Source organism: Pteropus alecto, unplaced genomic scaffold (assembly GCF_000325575.1).
Source record: "Pteropus alecto unplaced genomic scaffold, ASM32557v1 scaffold35, whole genome shotgun sequence".
In the NCBI taxonomy this organism is placed as follows: domain Eukaryota; kingdom Metazoa; phylum Chordata; class Mammalia; order Chiroptera; family Pteropodidae; genus Pteropus; species Pteropus alecto.
In genome coordinates this window covers 8,322,448-8,346,512 of record NW_006437828.1, presented here as the reverse complement: position 1 = coordinate 8,346,512, position 24,065 = coordinate 8,322,448, and the positions used below count along the sequence as shown (strand labels likewise).

General features: G+C 46.6%; 1 protein-coding gene across 1 annotated transcript in view; it reads left to right on the top strand.

The window, feature by feature from the left end:
- ENOX1 (ecto-NOX disulfide-thiol exchanger 1) overlaps nt 1-24,065 on the top strand; it is a 286,775-nt gene that overhangs the window by 237,609 nt on the left and 25,101 nt on the right. The window contains exons 13-14 of the mRNA XM_025048988.1: nt 5,258-5,365; nt 9,712-9,768. Of these exons, the coding sequence (XP_024904756.1) occupies nt 5,258-5,365; nt 9,712-9,768 (165 nt within the window). The remainder of the gene's footprint in view (nt 1-5,257; nt 5,366-9,711; nt 9,769-24,065) is intronic.

The window sequence follows — 24,065 nt, the reverse complement described above, 5'->3', positions numbered from 1 at the left end:
GCTTGGCCGCCCTCGCATCGTGCTGTAAATTGAAGTATAGTTTCATTCCCCAGGTGGAAGCAGATGACGTTTTAAACTAGAATAGATCTCGAGTAGTCTTACCATCTCCCGTGACAAGAAAATGTAAGCGAGTTCAATTCCATCATTTTTTTCCCAAAGAGAAAGTGAACCTCGTAGGTACCAGGTGGTAAATGACTGTCCCCCGCCACCCCCCTCAGCCAGGTTTTTTTCCTTTGTCGGGGATACTGTTAGATGTGTTTGCCTCTAGGCAAAGCCCTGCTCTCAGGTTATGATAATACGCACTCGATGTTTTTACATCTCAGACTTTCCCGAACGATCACGCATGGGCTTCAGATTGACAGTGTGGGATTTAAAACAGGCACAGGCAGACTTCATGAGCAGGACAGGAGGCCGACATGCCTAGATGATTCTGAAGTCAGTCAGAACCAAAAGACGATGGAGGAGTGGAGGGTCTGGGGAACCCCAGGGAGAAAAGCAGCAGCAGTGAAGGGATTCATGGATGTACCCTCTCACCTTACAGCAAAATGAGGTGACAAGAATCTGGCAGAGCTGGCCGCAGGAGGGGTTTGGATCGCAGGCTGAAGTATATGGAGAAATCCGGTTGGAGACAAGGGTCGTAGACAGGGCACTGCCACGTAGACCCAGTGTGAAAACGCTCCATCCAGACACGGCCATATCCACCATGGCCTTTGGTTCCCGAGTGTGTCAGCTGATAATGAGATGTCGATGCTGTATTTCGTATAGACCATTTGGACTGTGACTTTCATGGGAGCTAACCTTATATGACCTGTTAGCTATATAAAAACTTCACTTTGATAAAAAAAAAACAAAACAAAAAAAATTGTAAAATTTAAGAAAAAAGAAAGAGGAAGGAGGGGTTACAGTTTTTGAAGAAAGTCAAACCCTCATACCGCTCAGAGAGTGTACGTCTCTCCGGTGGCCTAGCTCGTGAGTGGCGGTGGTGAGAGCCTAGACAGAGGTCGTCGCTAGGAGGGTTTTACATTTGGCGTGTCCTGGCGTCCATTTCAAATCGACAGCGCAGCGTGGTTGCAGGGTAGAGACCACCGTGGGAAGCAGGAAAATTGACTCGTGCCACGTTGTAGGTCTCTCCCGAACAGTGTAGCCTGGGATACATGATGACTTCACCTCTGGGTGATTCACCCATCTGTAAGAATGGAAATGTGACCTCGCTTATTCCTGGGCTTCAAAAAACCCCTGTAGCGCTCTTTGAATTTGTCAGAGAGAAAGACCCATAGCGCACTGAAATTTCTGTCCCCAAAGAGCCTTACAAATGACCTTATGAAATCAGTGGCCCGGAGACATCGAGACGTGTCAAGTGTGGCGTTTGTTTACCTGTTATTGTCCACCGGAGTACTTGCACTCGATCGGCATATGGATAATTGTCTAATTGGAACACGCGCAATCTTAACCACCAAAAACTGGGCATCTGTTTAATGCCACAGTCTCCAATATTAAATTAAAATTATGCTCCAGTCAGCCAGTCTGACCAAGAGACTCTTCTGATTAAGGTCTAGCTGCCTGTGAACTTCAGTTCAAAATTCAAACTAGAAAGAATATTACACAGGCTCATAAATTTCAGCTGAGAAAGGACCAGAAAGGCTGAGTTAAATCACCTAGTTGTGGACTATCACATCAGTTGCATAGGATATCTAATCAAATGAAGATCACCACCGTTCTGAAGGCATAAATGTTAGATCCACGAGTTTATGCTTTATAAATAAAAGAAAACATTAATTATGAAGAATGCAGAAAAGAGTCTAGGGGTATTGATTTTATTTTTCCTGTAGTGGTTATTTTGTTGGGTTTTCTTTTTTTTCTCTCTCTCTCTCTTTTTGGTGGAACATGGGGAGGAAATTACATACTTATAAATTCATTGACTGCATTTCCTTAGCCTTTTAAGAAATATCCCCCTTTCAATGAAGAAAGAAATCTGGAACTGCCAGAGTAAGGAATCAAAATGTCTTAAGTGAAACTGCTATTTTCCTCCAGAAGTTTCACAGATCCATATAACTGGAACAATAAATTACCCAGGAACAGAGCCTCAGGTAGTTTTCGTTACTGTAGTACTTTTGGTTTTTGGCAGCGTGCGTGGCATTTTGTTTTGTTTTTGCTAGATTGTGGTTTAAACCTATAGAAGTGGGAAAACCAGAGCCAACATTCATTCATCGCTTTACTCATTCATTCATCCATGACCTGCTATGTGGATGTAGTCTAGTTGGGAAGATGTCTATGGAATGTGGTCTACCATATTAGATGCTTTGGGAATATAGCGGTTAGAACAGCTACCTTTGCTTCGATGATTGGAAGAACCCAAGGATGCTGCACGTAGTCGTGCAGGTTCTGTCCTGGAGAAGGGTGGCCGGCTAGCTGGGTGAGTAGGAATGGAATCAAGCCCCAACGCCACTGCCTAACCCCGTGCTCTCGTGGATAGCGAGTGGGGCTCTTCTCTGTCGTATAAATCATCACGTGCGTCAGTGCTGGCCCAAAGGCACTCTTTAAGTTGACTTTTAGAATGAATAGGAATCTCCAGGCAGAATTCTGGGTAGTGAGCTCGTCAGAGAGCCTGGTATTTCTGGGGCAAGCCGAGGAGATCGGTGGTTTGGATTTCATCCACCAGAAGTTGGGGAACCAACAGTATATTTTAAACTTGGAAATGATCTCATTCTTTTATTCTGTGGGGTCCCTCCACCCAGTTATACCTAATGCACACTCCCAGTGAAGGCCACTCATTATCTCCAAGGCTCCGCCCCCATGCGAGGCCGCGATGGAACATGGTAGTGAATGTTCCCGGATGGCCCCACGGGGGGACTTTCCTGGCTCGCGTCTACGGCAGTGGAACTGCTGGTCCACGGGGTGTGCGTAAGGGGTTAATTAGCCAGAGCCACTCTACGGAATGGCCGTCCCAGCCTCCCCTCCCCTCAGCAGTGGGAATGAGTTAGTTGCTGTGCTAGCCCCAATATAGCTTTCCAATACCTGCCAGTCTAATAATATGAAGACTCTTCAGCTTTTAAAAACGTTGTACTTCTCTGACTCCCTGAGATTTTAAGCATCTCATTGTACGCTTGCTAGCTACTGAAGTTTATTTACATGTCTTAAAAGAATAATCAAGGGCAGCGCTTCTGAAATCTGGGGGACTTTTAAAAAGATTCACTCCTGGGTCCCACAGAAGACCAGTGAACTCAATACATAGAGGGCAGGACCCAGGCAACTATGCTTTTTAAAAAACCTTCACATGTGATTTCACTTGTATGTGGAATCTAAAAAAAACAAAATAAATGAACAAACAAAACAGAAACAAAATTATAGATACGAGGAACAAATTGTTGGCAGCCAGGTAGGAAGAGGGTGGGGAGATGGGCGAAAAAGGTGAAGGGATTATGAAGTACAAATCTCTGGCTCTGAAAATAGTCACGAGGATGTAAAGTACAACAGAGGGACCAGAGTCAATAACACTGTAACAACTATGTGTAGTGCCACGTGGACACTAGATTTATCTGGGGATCACTTTGTAAGGTATATAAATGGCTAACCACTATGCTGTACAGCTGAAACTAATATAATTACAAGCAAAACTAACAGAAAGATCCTTAAATCGACTCATCCAGAAACAGTATCCAGATCCCTTTCTATGAATATGTTGCAAAATTCAGTGAAACCTTTTGTAACCTGAACTTTTTGTCCGGGGAACAACATATTATAAGCCTCTTGTTTTTAATGGCTGCGTAGCGCTCCATCCTATGGATGTACCATCGTTAGTGCAGCCAAGCCCCTTCTGCCAGACATCAGTGCTCTTAAACTTTACTACTCCGTGTGCTCAGCGAACCAACATAAGCTGTCCACTTTTGAGGATAATCTCGTGCCCTTGGTTTGGCTCGTTTTTAAAGGAAGTTTAAGGATTAGACTTAAACTTTTAAGGGAGCCGCTGTCGGGTGTGCCTTTCACTTCGTGTGATCATGAGATGGGCACCTGCAGGAATGGGGGCCACCGAGTTTTCAGAAAACTGCAAGGAAATCTCCGTTTATGCTTATAGGGTCTTCCATTTCTGTCCAGTGCCAGAGGAGGGCACAGAGCAAGGCAGCCCACAGGAAAGCAGAATGCGTTTTTCTGAGTACGCCCTATACCCCAGCAAGTCCCCAAACTAGCGGTTGTGAAGATTGAATTCATCCCTTCCAGTTGGTGGGCCGAAGCGTCAGGAATCCACTGCGGTGTTTTCTCGGGCCTCGGTAGCTAAGAACGGTCCAGGCGGCCCCGTGGCCAGCTTGTCCAGGCCCCGAAGAAGCCGCCCTGGTGTCGGAGGCGGCGTCCTTCCTGGCAGGGTGGTGGCCGCAGGGTTTTCCTGTCATTACTGCAGCATTCGTTGTGTCCAGGAGCAGAAGAAACGCACTTCTGTCTTTTCAAACCAGTCCTTCATTGTCAAGAAGCCTTGAGCAGACATAGCTGTTTCCAGGGCGAGTTTGGAAGGTCTTAATTAAACGTCCCCCAGCCTGTGTTTGTATTAACATGTAGCCATGTTCCCAGGAGTGAGTGCTGGGCAGCGCTGTGCCTTTGGCAAGAGGGTAAAAGCCTCCGTGTGAGTTACAGCTGATAGGGCCAGGAAAGCTCAGGGTTTACAGAAGTCCCTTCAGTGGCCCTGCTTAAAAATAGCAGTGTAGGCCATGGCTTAGTGTTTTGACAGCTTATATCAGCAGTTTTCCCGGCTGATATATTGATTGCAGTTTGGACTTCAGTCCCGCTGAACTAATAAAACATCGCTGTCATAACAGAGAAAGTCAAAGGTTCTTTTGTGGTCCCAGCCACTTGGAGAAATAGCTTTACTGTCATATGTAAAATGAAGTCATCTTGAAGGAGATGACTAATTATTTGTAATTTTTATTTTTTAATTCCTTCTATCAATACGTTGTTTATTAACGCTATTCTTCATATTTCTATAAATGTGCATTTGTTTAAAGAAATATAACGATGCCTTCGTAAATACCAACACAGACTCGTTTCGTTGTGCATTAAGTATCACAAACAGCCTAATAATGTGCCATAAACTGGAATACTCCTTACACTAAGTTGGGGAGGGCCAGAACACCCACAAACATTAACTGAGATCTGGACTAAGCTTTAAGACCTATAAAAACCGTCTCTCGTTTTGAAATGGGCATCTCGAATATCTTACGATCACCTGACCTGCCATCCTTTTTACTCTAAATATCCTTTAATTTCGCAGCAACTGCTGACCATCCAGGAGGAGTTAAACAACAAAAAGTCGGAGCTGGAACAAGCAAAGGAAGAGCAGTCACACACCCAGGCATTGCTTAAGGTGCTCCAGGAACAGGTGCGTGAATGCATGGGCTCTGGCCTGACCGGCTCACACACTGACGCCGCTCCCCGTGGCTAAGCATCACTGAAGTTAAAACACAGTCCGATTAACCTGTACATGGCCCATCCTAGCCGCTTTGCTGCGTGGAGCTTCTCTCAGCCCCCCACACCTCTCTCCTCGCTCAGGTACCTGTTTAGACTTCCCAAGCCCACCCGCAGTGTGTGAAAGTTTCTTCCAGAAGACAAATGAATTTTGATGAAGTTTTAAAACACTGGCGGTGCAAATCTATTTCACAGCAAGCAACTAGTTTCCTCTTAAGCCTAATAGTGAAGAAAATGAGTTTAGCGTAACCCACGGTGCTCCTGCAGACACACGGCTAAGAGGGACTGATTCATAGCGGCAGGTAAAAAGCACCTGCCCTGCGGGTCATGGTGCTTATCCAACCACGGTGGGCAACGCGCCTTCCATGTGCCATTTGCAAATTGGATCATTCCGGCCTGGCTTTCTTTGATACGAAAGTGTGGCCTGATATCGAGACGAGGTTTTGAAAGTATCGTTTCGCAGCCTATCAGATGGACTGCTGGGTAGCAGAGTGAAACCCAAGCCCCGTGTCTGCCCAGAGAGGCTGGGCGGCTCTCGCTGCCCACGGTGGAATGAATGGTAGTTGGGAAGGAAAAATCGCATACGGTCACATCGACCCTTATCGAAATTAGCTTGTTTTAAAATTTTAACTTGCAGTGCTCTATGAGAACATTATTTTTACACTATCAGTGACTGCAAGAGTGACATTTTTAAAAATATGAAGTCGGAAGTGTATGGCCCTTGTCAGCTGTGACTTGCTTTACAAGCGTTTATTTTGTAATGGTTTAGGATCAGGAAAATATATTTTTAGTTACTTTCTCCTAAATGTATAAGCAAATTATGAGAGAAAAGTGAACACGTTGGATAGTTTATAAGCTTTTATAGCTTCGGAGGAAGGTGCTTTATAAAATTAATCATTATCTTTATATCATTAATATGTAATCAGTAACTTAGGCTGAATCTGCATGATTTTGGATGAGTTAGATTGAACTGAAGAATATTGTTGTCTGATTCACCGACCCGCTGCCTAGGAGACCGAAATCACTGTCCTTTTCTCCTTTGCATTATTTAAAGATTCCCAGTGAAGCAGAGCTGATTTGGTCCAGATTGGCTCCTAATCAGATCGACGTATCTGATTTGTTGTTTACTCTTCCTCTTTCTCTCTCTTTCACTCTCTCACTCTTTCTGGCTGGGATGGGGAGGGACGAATCTCTCTTCTTTCTTCTCTCCAAATGACTTAAATCCTTTATTTGGATTCGAAGTCCAAACCCCAGTTGTAAAAAGAGATTTAAGTTTCGTAGCAAGTATTGATATATTCTTGTTATGGCATGCGTTTTTAAAGATCAAAGCACAGACATGGTCATTGGTGAAGCATCACACTTCACTCTCTATTGCTTAAAAAAAAAAAAAAATAAATGGGGAACATGAAGATTCCGAAGAAATAAAATCATTGAAAACCTAGGAAAGAATGAGTAGGGAGGAAGTGTTGACTTAAATGGGATGCTCTTTTCAAGCAAAGGCACTGAGAATGCATAGTCTGAGAGGACCCACAGCAGCCAAGTGCATTCGGGTACTGTCACCGCCACCAGCCCCTCGCCCGGTGCCCCGCCATGCTTCAGATGGGAGCCTGCAGTGGACACGTCCCTTCATTTCCTGGTAGCCACCTGCCCACCAACACGCACTTAGAGCTCACACTTCCACCTCCACGAGCACGGCCTTCCGAGACTTCCTTTGGATTTGTTTAAACATGTGCGACAGCTTAAAGTGCCCATATGGATAGATAGGGCCTAAACAAATGCCCCTTTCCAAGAGATCCTGACTGCTCAGGCCTAGAGTCTTGCTTTTATACGTGCGTGTGCACGCATACGCGCACGCGCGCACACACACACACACACACACACAGAGGAAAAGATATACCCTTATCTGAAGACTCGGGATTTTGCTCTTCAACATGCCTGTCTCTTGGTGGGAATCCTGGAAAGGAAGGCTGAGCCGGGAGGCAGATGCTCACGCTGGTGGGGCGGACGCTCACCCCAGTGGCTGTCTCTTGGTGGGAATCCTGGAAAGGAGGGCTGAGCCGGGAGGCAGATGCTCACGCTGGTGGGGCGGACGCTCACCCCGGTGGGGCAGATGCTCACCCTGGTGGGGCGGACGCTCACTCCGGTGGGGCAGATGCTCACCCTGGTGGGGCGGACGCTCACTCCGGTGGGGCAGATGCTCACCCTGGTGGGGTGGACGCTCACTCCAGTGGGGCAGATGCTCACCCTGGTGGGGTGGATGCTCACCCCGGTGGCCCCCGCTCCAGGGAGGGTGGGGCTCAGTCCCTCATTCTCCCTTTGCTAAGATGCAGTGCCTCCAGGTCCTCTCAGGCCCCACTGGCTCCTGCCTTTCATCTCCTTTGCAAAGATGATCGCTTCCAACACCTGGACCTTGTTCACAAAGCCAGGTGTCATCAGACACGATGACACCCTCTGGGAGAGAGGGGCCGCCAGGGGAGAACAGGGAGCAGGCCAGTAAGGGGCAGAGCGGCGGCCGGCCTGCCACTTCGGTTACGGAAATGGGGCACCTGCAGGACGGAGGAGTGACCTGTGTCAGTTCCGGCCAAAGAGAGCAGGGGAGCGACAATACCAGTGGACAGGGAGACATGAGAGCAAATGGGTAGCAGACGAAGACAGGGCAAAGTTAAAGAGAGCAAGGAGTAGGAAATGGAGTTTATTTAAAAGGGAGAGAGACGACAACGGGCGTGTTTGTGCCCCTAACTGCAGAGAGATGGAGCAAGCTTTGACACCACGGTGCCACACTTCCACTGAGAAACCTGAGCTGACCCCACTCTCACGCACGGACGCCCGAGTCACAGGACCTCGGGCGCAATGAGCAGAGAGGGTGATGCAGAGGAAGAAGCCGAGGCACACCTGCAGTCAGAAAACCTTACGCTAGGAGCACGCAGAGGGGTCGATTTCTTTAAGTCCTTTTGTGCGCACTGACAACGGAAGGTGGTCCTGTCCCTGTGGTGCCTTTTCCTTCCCACACACCTCATGCACTGCCTGCTCCCCCATCCCTGCCAGCGACATAGCTCAGGGCCAGCATGCGGAGTCATTTTGGTAAGCGGGAGTGACGTGGGGTGAGCCGTCATCGGCCTCACTGGCCGATCATCACTCGCCCCACATTGAACATCTTCATGCATCTTCATGTCACCGTCCCTCTGGCAAAGCCCTTCTCCTGGCTTGGAGAGCATAGCCTTTCTAGCTGAGAGTTTGAGATCGCCCTAAAAAATACAATGAAGCTTTCATTTTAATGTGTACAAATAGCCAGAAAGACCCAACGCTGAGATCGAACACATCGATGGTATACGTGCATTTATGTTCTTTCAAACTCTAGGCATTTATTTCCCACCATGAATACTTTATTTTAGGCATAAGGGAAAAAACAAACAAACAAACAAAAAAACAATACAGAAGATGCTGCTTCTGAAGCGTAATAAGCCAGGAAGTCATTCTGGCACAGCGGCAAGCTCTGCTTGCCCTTTGCCCTTGCTCTCTGCCTCTATGTCCGCTCTGAGTCAGGCTCAGATAAAATGCCAATTAAAGGTTTCCAGAAATCTCCTGGCTGCTGATTACCCCCGAGCCTTCTGAGAGAGAGAGAGAGAGAGAGAGAGAAAGTGGTGTTTTCAAATGTTCACTGTTAAAAATTTCACTTGAGAAACAGCTTCCCATCTAATGCCTCAGCGACCAAGGAGGTGTCTCCCCAGTTCTCCTTTCCTGAAAAGAAACGGATCTTCTTTTAGGCCTTCAGACACCACGTCAGTCATTCCAGCATGTTCTCAGGAAGGACGTGCACTGCGGCATGTTAAAACGGCCGGAAATACATCATTCACGAATAATCGTTAGCGTAATGTCATTTAGCTGGGGCAGCTTGCAAGCACTGCAGGGTTTGAATTAATAGTGACACAGCTAGGAAATGAAATCATTTTTTATTCTTAAGAACCCGTTTTTTTGTACATTTTATGCCTATGGAATCGCTTTATTAATCTTATTATTTAAAAAATAATGACTAAGACCCATTTATTTTTGGCCAGCTATCAAGTTTCATAAAATATTAGTCTCAAACTAGTTTCAGTAAGACTCATTAGAATTATGTGCTCCGTCTTTTTTTTCTCATTGGAAGTTTTATAAAGTGCAACCTCAGATGAATCAGAGTTAACAGGATGATAGACACTGAACAGATGTGCTTGCTTATTCATTTGGGGTTTTTCGTTTTGTTTTGTTTCTTAAAATTTGCAGTTAAAAGGTACCAAGGAACTGGCCGAGACCAATGGCCACAGCCATGAGGACACAAACGTGAGTACCTCAGACCTGGGGTTTGCTCTTCTCGCTTGATATTGGTGACATGCCCACGGGAAGGTGGCACTGTATGTTTTACCCAGAAGCCCTGCCTCTCGATACCTTATTAAGATTATCAGGTACGGTTTGGCAGCAAAATATGGTAGCAAGGCGCTGCCGTTGTTAGTTCAGCTCACCAAATATCAACTTAGAAGAACTTGAGCCAACCTCTACCATCAGAATTCTAATTTCAGTCAATTTGTTTGAGCCCTTGATAGTTTCAAAGCTAAACGCTAATGTGGTGGGCGGCCAGACGGAATGAGACCCAAAAGGGTAACCGGCTGGATGCCGCATGTGTCTGCATTCGGTTCGCCTGTCTCCTGTTCTGGCTCCAGAGCTACAGCAGGATGCGTCCATCTTCTTGATACAGAGTATAATGGTTCAGGGCCCCAGCTGGTACCCCGACTTCCTCTCTCGGTGTTCCTCGAATTGCCCCAAATCGTCAAGTCCTCTCTTGGCCTCGGAAGTTCTCTAGTCTCAGGTAGAATATTATACCTTGTAGATCGCCATCTCTCCCGGTGTCTGATGGGTTCGTTTCTGCCTTTTTAAGAAGCTCTCTGGTAGCTGTATGTATTTGATTATCCTCATTCCAGAAAATGCTTACTAAGCGGTTCTTTCCACATAACACAGAATCAGACATGGCAATAAATGCCTGATTAAACTAGAGCTCGGAGAAATTATACATTTCATGTTCACTCTTGTTTTAATTATATACAGCAGAGAGCCTGACGTTTGGGGTACCAGAAATTCCCTCTCATTAATTACCGTTCCTACTACCAAACAGATATTTAACGCATAATGCTTATTGAGAACCTACTGTGTACATGTGCTCTGCTGAGTACCGGCGAGGAGGCTGGTTTACAGAGAACCGTATGGCTTACTGTCTGCCTTCGGGAACTGGTAACCGAGTTGAGGGGTTATGGGACACGTGGGTGACATGGAAGACACGGTAAGTGCACAGGGAGGCGAGGCCACTGAGGTGTGATGTCATCTATTACTTAGCCCCTCTGAGCCCCCTTCCTCTCATTTACAAAATAACAACAAAGCCGACCTCAAAAATGTATGGTGAAGTTGTAACAAGCTGAAGACGTGAAACCCGTAAGGTGTTATCATTGAGGCCTCTCTGTGCTGGGTCATCAGGAATGGCTTCCTGGGTCTGGGGCATTTGGGTTTGGCCTTGAAGACTGGATAGGATTGAGAAAGTAGAAAGCTAGAGAAGAAGCTATTCATTCGGAAGTCTCCAGAGGAGACATTGTGACCTAAGCGGGCTTTGTCTTTGCGCTCCAGTGTTTTATCATGCTCCTCATAAAGGATCCTGCCTAAAACGCTTCTTTAGGACCCTGCCTTCCAGACACGCTGCTGCCAAGCCTTTCGTATGCGTGCCCCTCAGAGTCGCCCTCCCTACCCCCCGGTGTCTTCCAGCAAAGCTGCGCTCTGTCCAGTAAGCCAGGCAAAGTGGCAGTGTGGCTCGATTTCCTGGTGTGTAAATGGGGCTGATATTTCCTGTTTTTCCTTAGTGTGAGAAGCAAATGAGATGTGGAATATGGAAGCACTTTGGGACTGTGAGGGTCTACTTGAGCAGGGCGTTGTTACCGTTACAAACTGTTCCGCTGATTGAATTAAATTAGATGCTACACGTGAAGATAGGCCCGACACAACACCTAGCCCCTCGGCTCTGTTTTGAGGAATGTCAAAAGGCATTTCTTATTAAATGGGAAAAGTGAAAGACCATCTTCGAGATCTTTCGTCCTTTCTAGGGGAAAACTTTTCGATTTTAAAAATACCTCTCTAGAATCCGGAAGGTGGGCTTCATGATCAGCCTAAAGAAATGACTGTTGAGAGGCAGGGTTTGCAATATGTAGAGGGAAGTGCAGCACCTCGACCAAGGGTGGGTGACATTTGTGTGGAAGGTAGAGCCCAGTGGCACTTGCCAGTCACCGCCAGTGGCCTCCTCTCTCGCTGGACAGAGAGCCAGATTTAACAGTCACTGCCTGTTTTTTCAGGTGCTTTCCAGGAGAGAATTATTCACTTGCTGTCCTCTCTCTTGTGTGTGATCTTTTCTTCGGGCAGTTTCCCTGGCACCCCCACTAGAGTTCCATGAAAGAAAAGAAACAAAAATCATTTATTTGGGCCATACGTTGGAAGTGCTAGCAAAATATTTTGTGAAGATATTTTTAAATGTCTGACATGAAGTCTGGGTGTCATCTGAAGTTTCTGCCAGCCCCGCGGGGGTCGAAGGAGATGAGGCTTTCAAACCAGACAGAGAAGGTTTGAATTTATTTTCATCCCTGAATAGTCATTTGACCAGGGCACATCGTGTGACCTTTTCTCGAACATCATCTTCCTCATCCTTAAATGGGCTAAGCCCAAAGTATGTACTCAACAAGTATCAGTTCCCTCGTTCCGTCTTCCTGCATCAATATCAGTAAAATTTAATAGAGTAGATATTATTTTGACAGGATGAATTTTAATGCAGATCACAAGGTTTAAAGGCTCTGGCCCAGAGGTTGTTATTGACTGAGACATACAGCTTTTGTGTGTGTGTGTGTGTGTGTGTGTGTGTGTAGTTATTCGCATGTAGGGACAAGGATTTACTTTATTATCATTTACTGCTAATAATTATACTGTAGACTGGGGCCAACATAGCTGGGTATTCGTGTGAAAGTTGACAATTGCTTTTTAAAAACTATTCCAAAAAAACAAAAAGCATAAGTGAAAAGCTAGAAAATTCAGAAAAGAATCTAGAAGTAAAGAAAAATAACTTAGTATCTCATTACTCGGAGATAAGCACTATTGACATTTTAATTTAGTTTGTTCCCGCCATGCGCGTGTATATGACCAGAGGGGGGAATAATATAAATAAATGGATACATAAATATTGTCATATTGTCTTCGGTTTTGTACCTTGATTTTTCTTCATATTGTATTTTTCTTGTCACCAGATGTTCCTCGAAGACATGATCCTTAATGGCTGTATAGTATAGATATGACATAATTGAACTACACATCTAATCTGTGTGTTAGGCGTTTAACTTCCCGTTTTTCAGCTGTTATAAATAAGGCTGTAGTGAACACGCCCATAAACCTTGGTGCGCATCTCTCGTGTTTGTTTCTGCGTGATTCTGTGTACCGATGGCCGAGTCGTGAAGTCTGGGCAGGGAGCTTCGGACTTACAGAAACACTCGGCACCCAGAATGTTATTGTGGCAGGTGCAAGCCCACGGTGTCCGTTAGCTGTCCCGGAGGGAGACACGGAAAGACATGTCAGGCCTTCCAGTTTACTCACGGCTCTTCCCCCGCAGTCTCCAGAGTCGTCAGGCTCATGGGATACTAGCCACATCTAGATTGGGCCGGTCACTATTATTTTTCTATCGTTTTTACATTTTATTGAGAAATAACAGTATCTGGCCAACAATTTGTTTGGTATTCTTGAGGCCCCAAACAGAGGCACCCTTGTGAAACCCACCTTTGTCCCCATGTCACAAGATCTTCCAAGAGCTCATACTTGAGAAAAGTTTTCTGAAGGCTCATTTCGAACCATTAGAGCCAGAAACGGAGATCAAGTGCGGAGGCCCTGCTCTGCAAGAGGCCCGTACTTACTGATTTTATTTTATTTTACTTTATTTTATTTTACTTTGAGCATTTTCAAAAACTAAGTTTATTGGGGTGGCATTGGTTAATAAAATTATATAGGTTTCAAGTGTACAATTCAATAATACATCATAAGTATATCGCATTGTGTGTTCCCCACCCAGAGTCAAATTTCCTTCCATCGCCATATATTTGACCCCCTTTGCCTTTCCCTGCCCCTTACTGATTTCTGTATTTGGAACTGGATATATTAATGACAGGGGAGCAGCCCAAACTTTAAAATCGAAACTTTAAACCCAAGTGTAAAACTAGCCTTTGTCACAGTTCATTTAGAGGTTTCAGTTATTCCAGATCCAATTTTCTTTCTGAAAAAGCAAAGCTGTCGTTTATTTTCGATCTCCATCTCTGAGCAGTCTCCCAGTTCCTCGGAGTGCTGAACAAGTAGCCTGGTCCCGGGTCATCATGCATAACAGACAGCAAAATCTTCAACTACAGAAACACCATCTGCATTCACGTAGCACCTTTTCGGTGACCTTCCTCCCAGATTTATCCTCACCTGTGGTCCTCACTACACCACATGTTTGGGGAGAAGGTGAAGGAGAAAGGAGGGGACACGAGAAACGTGGGAAGGAGGAGGCACATCAAGGCGGCAGCATGAGCCTCCGACGTAGAGCACGGTGTGGTCTGAAAGAGCGCCTTGACATTCTCTGCCCCCTTCCCGGTTTCTGCGGTAGGGAGGCTGCTGCCGCCCCTCTGCGCACAGAGCACAGTTCAGGCTGGCGCTCGGGGGTCAGAGGAATCATTGGCAACCTGTAAGGAGGTTTAGACGCTGATGCTGAGGGTCACCACTGTCAAGCGAAGCCCCCTTTCCGCCCCACGATGAAACACACAAGAGAAAAGGCTTCAGTTTCTCGCATTGTCTCCGTAAGAAGGGAAATCCTCAGAGTCGTGTTTGAATCTGTCAGTAGAGCCGTTAGGGGTGAGCGGAAGAAACGCTCCGTGAAGCTGTTCTTCTGGTTGAGTCCAGCGTGGCAGAAAGCAGCTGGTGGCCGTGTGTTTTAATGATGTGGATGCCGGGCCCCTGCGGGTACCGAGTGCTTTGCCCAGGTTTGGATGTGGCTCTTCATCCTGTGGGCAGGTAAGGATGAGGGGCGAGTATACACAGTGATGCATTAGAGGAGACGAGGAAGAAAAATGGGAAATGAGACCATGTCTCATTTCCATGTCTCAAAGGACAAAGACCAGGCAGGCTCGATACTTTCCTTCCATTACAACTTGACTCCTGCTGTTGGGGACCCTGGTCTTGAACCGGAAGAGGAGCGGGCAAAACAGTAGAGACCACTGTAAGGGTCTGTGCCTCCCGCGCCCCATCCCACAGGCTCTGTCGGGGGGGACAGGAGCCCCCGACCCAGCGAGCATGAACCTCACAGAAGCAGGACTGTGAGACGCCGTCACCGCCACAGTTCTCGCGGCCCCGAGTACCTTTCTCACCGTCTCCCGCTGCCCTTGGCCTGTACGAAGCCCCGTTCATGCCTCAGCACAGCCTGGCGCCCCCTGTTTACTCAGCCAGCAAGAACTCATTGAAGGAGAGAGCAGAGTATAGGGTTTCAGGACGGATCTGGGTGCCACGTGGCCCGGCTTCGATCCCGGCTCTGCCACTCACTGTCCAGGTGACCTTGAACCCCCGGACCACCCTTTTTTTGGTCACTTCCAAAAGGAAGTTGGAAACCGCGCGTACCTCATAGGGTTAATGTGAGCGTCGCTTACAGAGCGGATGTGACCGGTAGGTGTCATTGCTGCTCCAGACTTCCACAGCCAGGCTGGTGAGGTGCTTGGGGGCGCCCATCGGTGGGTGGCATGTGCGTGGTGCCCGCCCAGGCCGAGCCAACTCACCGCCCTTTACCAAAACGAGGCCGCTTGCCACTCCGCAGAGCTCACTCTCTGGCCGGCAGGTCAGTGTCACAGTGGGACTCGCTGGCTTGGGACAACTTATTCGCATATATCCAAAAGTTCTCTGGAGAGTGTACCTCCTCGGGCCCTTTGCTGGAAGGATTGGCTCCAGGACGGGAGCGTGTGGCGGGCGTGGGGAGCCATGTGTCGGTGCGCAGGGTGTCAGACCCCTGGCAAGCTCAGCCAGAAAGTCCGCAGTCACTTTGTCTTCCTCCAGGGAGGTGGACTCCTCTGTGGATGCCTGAGGCGCCCCTTGCTCTGTAGATGCTGCAGTCGATAAGGCGGACTTGCCGTGGACTGATAGTTCCTTCACCCTGCAACATGCGACCCTGGCCGCATGTGAAATGCTCACACCTCGGACGTGGCCTTTTCCTCAAGTGACAGCTCCTGTAAGCGATTGCTTGTCGCCCGCCACTGCGTCCTTGCTCACCTCCACCCCGACTCCACTCTCTGTACCCTCCTGCCCCACGAGCTGCCTCCTTCCAGCGGCTTACTGTGTTTCCTACTGGGAAATCCATAATTCTATTTGGAAAAAAAAAAAACCCACTCACATCTCAACCCAGCACCCTCGCAAAAGACCGATGCTGGAGGAGGCCCTGTTAGCACACCCACTTTCCAGCGCTTGCACAACTCCAAAGAGAGATTAGAGAGGGGACCGCTGTCAAAACAAGGCAGAAGCCAGCGTCACGGTCAGTGCCTCCGCTTCCAGTAAACACTGAAGACAAGTCGCCTCCACAGCTGGCGCTCGGGGCTACAGTTTGTCCTTTGTGTCGGGATGGGAGTCGGTAGGACCTGCCTGGCCATTAGTGGGTTTGGAGCATGTAACAGGATTAGCGCATGTTCCATAACGCTGACAGGCTGTGTAGCGGAGTGGGAACACCTCCTTCCCCCAGGCCAGGTGGAAAAAAAACGGGCAACGAATACGTGAGTTCCAGCTCTCTGCAAAACGGCCCGGCGTGGGCATGGAGACCCGCATAGCGAAAACCAAGTTCTGAAGCCAAACGTTTCCCTTTTGGGAGATTGTACGTCCCCAAAAAGGTTCATCATAATCCTACCTGATGTCGAAGCAAAAGCAGTTATTTAGAATGGAAGACTGGTTGAGAATATCATGCTAAGCGAAATATGTTAGATGGAAAAAAGTTGAGAACTGTGTGATTTCACTCATGTGGGAAATAAAACTGAAAATAGTAAATGAACAAGACAGACAAACAAAAACTCAGAGGCACAGACGACAGTTTAGTGGGTGCTGGAGGGAAAGGGGGTCAAATATAGGATGACAGGAAATTTAACTTTGGGTGGTGAACACAATGCAATAGACAGATGACGTATTACAGAATCGTATGCTTGATATCTATACAATTTTATGAACCAATGTCACCCCAATAAATGTTAAAAAAGAAAATTAAAAAAGAAAAAAAAATTCTGAGAATAGAATGGAAGATCAGTAACTTTTATGTGTCTAACACAGATATATAAATGCTCTTATCTTAAAAGTGAAAATTTTTGTTAAAAATTTGGAAAATGCACAAATATATAAAGAAAAAATAACCATGTGCAATCTCACCACTCAAAAATTAGTTCCCATTTCTTCGTATTTCCTTGATCATTGTCTGTGCGCACATATGTACGTTTTTACCAAACATAGAGCAGGTCAGTCACATTGGGCAGTTTCACGGCCTGCATTTTTTTCTTAATACACAAGCATTTCCCCGTGTTAGTAAATGTTTTTCTTAATATGACTTTTAGCGAGTGCCTAATACTTCATGCCACAGATCTGCTCCAGTTTATCTAATCGGCCCCTGCTATGGGTCTTTAAAATATTATTTGTTTTTACTGTCACAGATAGTATGCAGTGAATATTCTTTAACAATGTATGAGCTAATTCATCTACCATTTAAGCACTTTTTAAATGGAGAAGCTTTTCCACTTGATTTAGAGATGGAGGAAGACCCCACTGACTCTTTTAAAAGCTCAGCCACTACATAGTACGTGATGAAATGAACAGCCGATAATAGTCCGGTGTCAGCACGGAGAGAAGATTCTGAGTTCCTCGGCAGAAGAGGAAAATAACCCCCAAGATATTTGCATTCCAAAGAAAAAGCCAAGTTGTATGTACTTTATAAATAATTTAGAACGAAAATCTGAGACGTGTCACTTGGGATTTTGTGCTGTGCATTGTAGGGCTGTCTTCTTGCTGGTCCAGGTATGGTCGAGCCTCTTCTCCGAGCGGATCCCAGACCAAGGCTCACGACCTAGGACGCACCGCCCGGACGAGACTTACCCACCCTCCGGAGAGAACGCATGAGACTGAGCAGAGCGATCGGTTAAAAGAACGAAATGAGTTCTATGCCCAAACTGAAAATTAAGCTTTTATTTCTACTATGGCTAAGAAGATACTTGTAACTTCCAAACCATCAACGAGCAAATGTGTAGATGAACACGAAGCCCCCAGTTAAGTGCGAGGAGGGTCATTCTAAAGTCGGATAAACCTAAAGGGCTCAGTCACTGTACCGCCGTCTCCCATGAGGTACAGCAGAGCGCTGCCGGGTACCCCGATCCTGAACGAACAGGAGAAAAGTTGGGGAGCATTTGTGAGAAAAGCCAGGAGCCCAAAAGGTGTGAAGAAGCGGAATTTTCTCTAGTGCTTCTGGAAGACAGTAGAGGAGAGCAGCGGGCCCCCTTTACTCAACTTCAGATTCTCCTAACGTATCTCCAGGATTAAACATCCAAAAACAGCAAGGGATGGAGATTCACCAGTAGGTGAGCTTCCTGCCACCTCGGCTCTGCAGGTGACTCGGGGGCCGCAGAGCGTCCTGGACGTTCGATGTCATTTAAAATAGTAGACACTCCCCACTGCTTTCCACACGACAGGATTCTGCTGTCCACACATGCGCCCAGGAGGTGGGGAGGCGTGAAGGCGCCAGCCGTGGCCAACCAACCATCATGTGACCCCGGCCTTCCTCGAGGATTCCGTGCCCGGCGCCCCCTCCTCTCCCGGGAGAGTTCTGAAGCGCTGCAGAGGGCGCCACTCCCTGTGTGCACCTCGGCGCTCACCCTCAGACCTCATCCAGCATTGGCCACGTAGCTCCCTGGGCGGTGGCGTTTCTTAGAGGAAATGTGTAGGAAGATGACCAAGAGGAGCAGGTGGAAAGGTGAGGAGCAGGAAACAAGGGTGGGGACAGGAAGGACTGTCACAGGGAGAGTCATAAGTGTCATCACCTGCTGCTGCCCACCTCTTACCTAGGTTGACCCTGGCAGACAAGCTCTCACCACCCCACATGCCCAGCCGACACCAGTAGAGGAATCTCTGCCTTTATCGAAGGTGTGTTTTGCGTTGCGTGAATGGATATACACGCTTAGTGAAAACTTTAGCCAAAAATAAAGTTCTCGAATTTGAAGCAAAAAACTCAGTTGTTAATCTGCAGATAAAATATTAGAGGGCTTGCTGGGGGAAAGCTTGGGCTTGAGAATATGTTCAAAGGACCCACAGCAAAGCGAAGCATGCTCTGACCATTCAGCCTCCGAAGACTTCCCAGCTCTGCTGGAGACACACAGCTTCCCTCCCTCCCCTCTCTAGGGTCTGACAGGTGGGCGCCATCCCCAGCTGGGAGGCTACTGCCCACCGCCACCTGTAGCTTCACCTCTCTGCTTCCTGGCCTGCCAAGAGTGCCCAGGGGGACTCCCAGCCAAGCTACTCACCCAGGCACCAGACATCTGTTTGTTTGTAGGCACCTGTAACTGGGCATTGCAATCAAACCTCCAAGAAGGTTGCAAACCTCATACTTGTGGCTTTAAATCTAACGTAGGATATCACCAAATTTCAGAATTTCAGCCAACCATACCTCAGTGTAAATCCCATCCATATGCTCCTAATTCAGAAAGAGCAAAAGTTGAAGGAAAGCTTTTGCCCCAAAGGAAGAGGCCTTCACGTGTCATGTCTTTTATAGAAAGATCGCAGGGTCTGCCTGGGTCTTCAGCTCTGGGTGTGCAGGTGCAGGCCAGGGAGGTCCTCACCCATCAGCCACCCCCCGTCTCTTGGCAGCAGCTGCTGCTGCCCACCTCCTACGTCACCCTGAATAGACCCACCAGCCCTGGAATACTTTTCATAAGATTTTTTTTTTTTTTCATATTTCTGTTCATTTGATTTTTTTTTTTTTCCAAGAAAATTCTGTAGACCTCAAGCTTCCCAACACGGGCCTCGTGGAGGAGCTCGTGGCTGTGATGTTCGGCATCGCCATTTTTTCATTGTCAGCCTCCCCAGGATTACAGCGTGCCATTCTTTGGGCAATTTCCGGACCGCTCAGTGGCTGATGAGCCACTTGTGTTTACGAGACTTTCAGAATCTAATTTGCACAGGCGGTTCCTTTCCATGCAACTTTGAGAACGATGGCTCGAAACTGTGAGCAAGGGCTACAGGTACGACCTGTGCGAAGCCCCCAGAGCAGGCAGGTGCAATTCCCTGCCCCCTCGCCACGCAGAACACACACACCGTGCCCACGAACGCGAGCATCACGTGCGTCTCACAGCTGTAAGCTTCTATGCCGTTCCTGGCCGCTTTATGGGACAATATTCAAATTGGTCCCCTTGGTAGGTTCAGAATCACGATCGGCCTGGTATTGGGAATAACTGTTGGCCTGGTTATGTGGAATAAATGGCCTCAGTCAATAGGTCAAATTCAGCTAACTGCACCATTCATTAAAAATTCCAAATAATTAGATTTTTTTATTGATAATTCCACTTGCGTCCATCTATCATGTCATCCTTTTTGACTGCATTGCAAATTTTACCTGTTTTTAAGCCCTGCTCAATTCCCATTTCTTGGGCCCTATCCTAAGATCGGCCCAAATCGATGCCCATCTTTTCCGTATTCTCGCAGTATTTATCATTATTGCAGACCTTCTGAGCAACCCGGTCACGATAGGCCTGTCTCCTCTACTCAAATTAAGTGCCTGAAGGGAGGTGATGTGTATGTATGCCTTACAGAACCTAACACAGAGATGAGCCTGTGTAGATGGGTACATTTGTAATACATTTAAAATACGTATCGATTGATGATCGAATGGACATAGAATTTCCGGCAGCTTCAGACAGCTCTGTGAATCTGATGGGCATGGTTAGGTGTGGGATGCAAACACAGCCTTCTGTAAATTATCCGCCTGTGAGCTTGAAGATAAACACACATCATTCCAGTCCCCTGTAAAATGTGTGCATAAATCCCGCAGACGATGAAAGTTAGAATCGAGGCGGTAGGGATCACCTCATCCTGCATTCCTATTTTGCAGATTTTAATTTGATATGTGTTTTCTTGCCTAATTGTGGTATGCCAGTGAGTCTTACATTTTCAAAGATAGTAACTTCTCAAACTTTAATAAGCAGGAGAATCAAACGGAGAGCTTTGTAAAACAGATTGCTGGGCTCCACTTTAGTTTCAGACTGGGCAGATCTGGGCTGGGCCTGAGGAGCTGCATTTATAATAAGCTTGCAGTCAACGCCTGTGCTGTCAGCCTGTGGACCCCACTTTGAGTAACTGCCACCCACTATCCGTCTTAGACCTTGTTAGGTGCTGCTCTAGGCTTTTACAGCACCCGAGGCCAAGCCTCGTCTTAGCTTAGATCGCACTGTGTTTTAATATATTTTACATCTTTATCCATCCTCTAGATTCTTAGCTTCTTTGAGAGCAACCACCTTTATTCAGTTTTGAATCTTGTTGTCAGGCACAGAGCCTGCCATATAATAGATGCTCAAAAAATATTTGACGAATGTAGAGTGGCAGAGGCTCAGTAAATTCCAGTCAAAGTATACTTAGTCTGAATGCTGAACTTCATTGCTATTCAGCCTAAAGAGGAAAAATATACAATTAGTAGTCGCCAGGCTCTGGTTCGTAAGAAATCACATCTATTTGAAGAATACATAAAAGATAAGTGCCTCATTTTTTCCATCTGTAAAGTGGGAACAGAAGTACCAGAACCTGGCATCTACCAAGACCACAGTGAGAGCTAATTATTAGTATTATCGTCATTACCATTATTCGTACTATTTTGTATTCGGAGGACTTTAGTTTCTGCATCCATCAGGCACCAGGCACCAGCGATCAAGAAGACTTAGTTCTTGGAATAGTTCTCACATCTGGCACATGCAAGAAGACAGTGAGGAGAGAGAATTGAATTTTTCTGTGTCGGGAAGGGGGAGAATATTTAATGTTTACTAAGATCTCACAGTATGGCCGGCGAACCTTGTGAAATGCGATTTTCCTTTAATGATAATTAAATGCCTCTCTTTCTCATTTATGAGAGCGCATCCCATCTATTCTCATGACCTAATTTACCACGATGCAGGTCGAAAAGACCCTACGTTTTAATATTATCATTAGTAATGTAAACTCAGCAGGTGAAAATTATGATCGTGGGTGCTTTGCAGCAGAGAAAAATAAGAAACGTCCTACTGAGAAATGGACTAGGAAAATAACATGTCAAGAGCACCATAATACCATTAATCTTTACAGCCAACAGAGTCGGTATCAAACGAGATAAATCAAACTGACTAATTCTGGATGCACATAAATACATTTAAAAGTATTTCGCTTTCGTCTCTTCTGTTTGCTGCTCCATTTTTATTGCCGAGCAGATTTTTCATGTCAGTGTTTTTTCAGGCTGCGAGGGAACGGGCTTGTGTAGATATGGCGGTGCGGGTCACATTTCCTGCGTGGCGACGGGCAGCGCACAGCCGTTTTTGAGATCAAATGTATTTTTTTTTTTTTTATTTAGTAACATCTACAGCGGCACATAGTAAAACTAAAAATAAAATACTACAACCCGCACTTCGAATCATGAATGGAGTTCCTGGAAGACAAAGGGAATTTTTCTCATTTTTAGGTCGTTTTTATTTAATATGGGCTCTCACCAAACTATGCTGAAAGAAAGTCATTGAACGGTCAGCTGGAGACCACAGTTAAAGTGTGGGGTGGACTGTGATAACCGTAATTAAGTTATGATCCGGGCAGCAGTGACACTCTTAATATTTAATGGGAAACAGCACAAAATTGAAATTACTTTTTCCCATCAAAGTCTGCGTTCTCTGATTCAAAGTGTATGTGGGCATCATCCTACTTTTTAAATAAGAACTAAATAATATATACATATGTGTGGATACAAACACACACACATATATATCGTGTGATATCCATGTGTATGGGAGGAGGGTTATATATGAAATGTAAAAGAGAAATATTGGAATGTTAATATTACCTCTATCTAGGTAGAATTTCAGTTAATTTTTTTTTATATTTTGCAAATTTTCCGCATCGAATGTCTATATATAATCTATGTAATGAGAAAAAGAAAGGTTATTAAGAATTAAACTAGAGAATTGTTTTAAATCGTGGAAAAGCAAGAAAAAGAAAAAGTTCATAAGTTTCTATTGTCGTGTCCAAAATAGTTCATATATAAATCAAAAACACATTGAAAGCATTAATAATAGATACAAATTCAAAATTAACTTTTTGTCTTTTTCGATCTAAGATAGTAAAGAAATTATTTTACTTTAAAATGACACCAAAACAACTGCGTTTAGAGGCAAAAAGGGCGTAAAATTCCCGGAGCGATTGCATTGTTTTATTCACTATCCACTGTATGTATTTGTCACAGACGTTTAATAAATCACTGTCGTCCAAAGGAACTGAGTAACTCCTACAATGCCAGTCAATCTCACCTATGAAGTTTATCTTCTCTATGTAAGATTCATTCGATATAATTCAACAAATATTACTGAAGATCTACTGTTTGTTCTTTCAAAAAATGCTGGCTGCAGATTTACTGTGTGCAGGAGACCATGGCAAGTGCCGAGGACGTTGTTCCTGTGTAGAGAGAATTACAGCCAGCGCCACCACATAAAGTCCAGGCAGGGACACTTTTAAGAGTGACAGGGACACGCGTGCCCTGGGACCATGCGGGGTGGGAATGCGCACTGGGACCGTGGAAGCCGGGCTGCAAAGTCACTCCCGGCCCAAACTGACTCGTGCCCCCTATTTCCCGCTGCCTTTCCAAGACCTCACATCCAGGATTTCTAAAACCCTGGAGCCAGTATTTCTTCCCATTCTCTGCGGTCTGTGGTCCCGTCTCATAATCCTGCTGGTCATCCGGACGTTAGTGGTTTAAATTTCTTTCTTAACTCTCTCCGCTCTGCTCCGCTCCGCACACACACAGCCGGTTCGTTCCTTCCGAATGCCCCTGCGACCCGCTTGTCTCTCTTTTCCCTGCACGTCAGTGGTTCTGCCTGTTACCACATCTGGGGTGTGGCCGGACCTCCACATGGGGCCCCCCTCCCGAGCCTCTGCCCCGCTCAGCCAGTCCTGCACGGGGCCCTCACTTGGTCCTTGGGGGGCTGCTTTGACCTCAGCTTTCTGCCCCGACATCTACCAAGCCAGGACAGCATGTGTGCCACACCTTCTTCACCGCTCCAGCGCTCTGCCTTCGAAACCCTTCCCTGTTGCACAGACCACAGTCACAACACGTCACGCTTCTGCACAGGAAGTCTGTCACCACCTCCCAGCAGCAGACAGCCAGGCCCCGTCCCTACGTCCACGGCCCCTGGGCCAGGCCCCTGCCGGCTTCCTGTCCTGCTCCCCTGTGCAGCATTCATATCTGCGTGGGGCCCCGATGGCTCCTGAACGGCCGCGGCCGCAGGCAGCCCTCAGGAGATTCGGTCCCAGGGCTCTAC